Source organism: Oncorhynchus tshawytscha, linkage group LG34 (genome assembly GCF_018296145.1).
Source record: "Oncorhynchus tshawytscha isolate Ot180627B linkage group LG34, Otsh_v2.0, whole genome shotgun sequence".
Taxonomy (NCBI): Eukaryota; Metazoa; Chordata; class Actinopteri; order Salmoniformes; family Salmonidae; genus Oncorhynchus; species Oncorhynchus tshawytscha.
Genome location: NC_056462.1, coordinates 1,382,696 through 1,385,802, shown reverse-complemented (window position 1 = coordinate 1,385,802; position 3,107 = coordinate 1,382,696). Strand labels below are relative to the sequence as shown.

General features: G+C 36.8%; 1 protein-coding gene across 1 annotated transcript; it reads left to right on the top strand.

Moving 5' to 3' along the window:
• The first annotated feature begins 1,909 nt into the window (after positions 1-1,909).
• LOC112231685 (late cornified envelope-like proline-rich protein 1) lies at positions 1,910-3,107 on the top strand. The gene is made up of 4 exons (XM_024398393.2): positions 1,910-2,017; positions 2,152-2,225; positions 2,375-2,443; positions 2,614-3,107. Exons 2-4 carry the CDS (start codon positions 2,166-2,168, stop codon positions 2,854-2,856), a joined length of 372 nt encoding a protein of 123 aa, XP_024254161.2. The 5' UTR covers positions 1,910-2,017; positions 2,152-2,165; the 3' UTR covers positions 2,857-3,107.

Sequence of the window (3,107 nt, the reverse complement as noted above, 5' to 3'; positions counted from 1 at the left end):
GATGGTCCAACATTCTTCCTGACCGTGGTCACAACTACAGAAAATGTTTGGTTGAGTTTATTGCTGCAAAAGGAGGGTCAACCAGTGATTAAATCCAAGGGTTCACATACTTTTTCCACCCTGCACTGTGAATGTTTACACAGTGTGTTCAATAAAGACATGAAAACGTATAATTGTTTGTGTGTTATTGGTTTAAGCAGACTGTGTTTGTCTATTGTTGTGACTGAGAAGATTTTATGACCACTTTATGCAGAAATCCAGGTAATTCTAAAGGGTTCACAAACTTTTTCTTGCCACTGTATTTGCTGGACTCAGTGTTCTCCAGCAATCAAAGCTTCCCAGCTGAGTGTCAAAACACAAAACAAAATATTGATATATCATTCCAGACCTTACAGGCTATCGGTCGATATCCCAAAACGAATCAAACAAACAAGCAAACAAGCCATCTGGGGAGTAGCGCACTACCACAAACTGATGCTGGCACTAAGACCAGACAGCATCAGATAGATGGCCTACAGAGAGAAATGTAGAACAGTACAGAGGGGCGCTGTTTCGCTCGTTCGGATGCGCTCTCCTGTCAACTTTGAAGAAGCATGTTTTGTTTAACACTTTTTTGGTTACTACATGATTCCATACAGTGGGGAGGACAAGTATTTGATACACTGACGATTATGCAGGTTTTCCTACTTACAAAGCATGTAGAGGTCTGTAATTTTTATCATAGGTACACTTCAACTGTGAGAGATGGAATCTAAAATAAAAATCCAGAAAATCACATTGTATGATTTTTAAGTAATTAATTTGCATATTGCTAAACAATAATGGTTTGAACACATGTAAAATTAAAAAGGGGTTCCTTTAGGACAGACACTTTAGAACACACTTCTTTTAGATTTTTGGGGGAGGACTGTCTGTAGTGTATCTGGACATTTGTCATGGCAAGGTGGGGATTGAGTTGCATATTATACTTCCTTAGCTGGTGACTCAGTTTCTTGTTTATAAGCCTACTTAATTCTACAATCAAGTCCTTCCCATGACGATTTGGCAACATTCAAAGGTGGGGAGCGAAATGGGTGTTTGTTTGCAAATCACTGGTAATGCATGTGTTTACAAAATAATTTATATCCATTTATATCACACAATCCCCTGAAAATTCACCTATTAGCTGGATGTAGTTGATATTTTGTCTTTATAGTAACATTTATGATCAAGCTGTTTCAAATTCTAATGAATGTTCAGAAATGCGTAAAAACTTTTATATATTATAATAAAGATTTTAAAGGATTATACATTGTATGCTTATAATACTGTTGTAAATAACTAATAATAAACAAATTATTGTGAAGAGTTACCAGTTTTTTTATGCATACAGCACCAGTCAAAGGTTTGGACCCACCTACTCATTCAAGGTTATTTTTTACATTTGTACTATTTTCTACATTGTAAAATAATAGTGAAGACATCAAAAATATGAAATAACACACATGGAATCATGTAGTCATTTTTAAAAAGTGTTCAGATTCTTCAATGTAACCACATTTTGCCTTGACAGCTTCGCACACACTTGGCATTCTCTTGACGAATCTCAAATGTAAAATATATTTTGATTTGATTAACACTTTTTTGGTTACTAGATGATTCTATGTGTGTTATTTCATAGTTCTGATGTCTTCGCTGTTATTATACAGTGTAGAAAATAAACAATGTTTAAAAAAAACTTGAATGAGTAGGAGTGTCTTAACCTTTGACTGGTACTGTATATCATACATTTCATGTGTGACTCATCTGTACAGTTATAATGTTAATCCATTAGTATTACCCACACCTATCCTTCAACAGAGAGATTAAATATTTCAGAATATTAAACATCATGATTATTTTCACAATAATACCACTTAGTAATAGGGGTTGTGACATCAATGTTCTTACTCTATTTAAAAGAACCAACCGACTGGGTATAACTCATTGTCTTTGCATCGTCACACCTGATCAACTGCTGAAATTGACTGACTCGAAGGTAAGGAAATTGGTTGTGAAGCAGGGCTTTTGAATAGTGATAAATGTATTTACGCTCTAGTGTTAACATTTGACTTCAAAATTCAGAATAAAAAAAGGTCATCTAATTGCTTTTGTATCTTTTTATGTTTTTAGAACTGACCACCAAGATGATGATGAAGACTGTAATCTTTCTGGGCTGCCTCCTGGGCCTGTCATTGGCTCTTCCTGTGAGTTTAGCAAATATCAACATACAATATATTTGCCCCAAAATATATAATATTCTTCATTATATCATATTTGATGTATAGTTATTTTAGTATATACTGTATAAATAAATACATATGCATATTTAAATAATAAAATTATACTTTTTCAGGCTGATGTGGATCATTTGAGAGTTGCACGTTCCAGCTCTGACTCCAACTCTAACTCAAACTCCAGGGAGGTAAGTTCCATAGCTCCACAGATTATGAGCAGAAATGATTTAACATATAGTAGTGAACATCAATGTGTATGAAACATATGTGAATATTCTGAGATATGATTCCATGTGTGGTGTGTATATCAAAAGGACATTGAATGAGAAAAAAACTGCTGTTTTCTTTTCCTATTTAGGCTGGTTCCTTTCTGCCCTCCCTGCCACAGTTGAATTCAAATCAGCTACTTCAACTTCTACTTAAACTGTTTGCTGCCTCTGTCCCAGCACCAGCCCCTGCCCCAGCCCCTGCCCCAGCCCCTGCCCCCTGCCCCAGCCCCTGCCCCCCCAGCCCCAGCCCCAGCCCCTGCCCCTGCCCCAGCCCCTGCACCAGCCCCTGCCCCTGCACCAGCCCCTGCCCCAGGTGGACGTTAAACAGGTGAAAAGTACTACTTAAACAGTTTTTGGGGGTATCTGTACTTTACTTTACTATATATATATTTCTGACAACTTTTACTTTTGCTTCACAAAATTCCTGAAGAAAATAATGTACATTTTACCCCATACATTGTCCTTGACATCCAAAAATTACCTTTTGAATGCTTAGCAGGACAGGAAAATGGATAAATTCATACGCTTATCAAGAGAACATCCCTGGTCATCCCTACTGTCTCTGATCTGGTGGACTCACAAA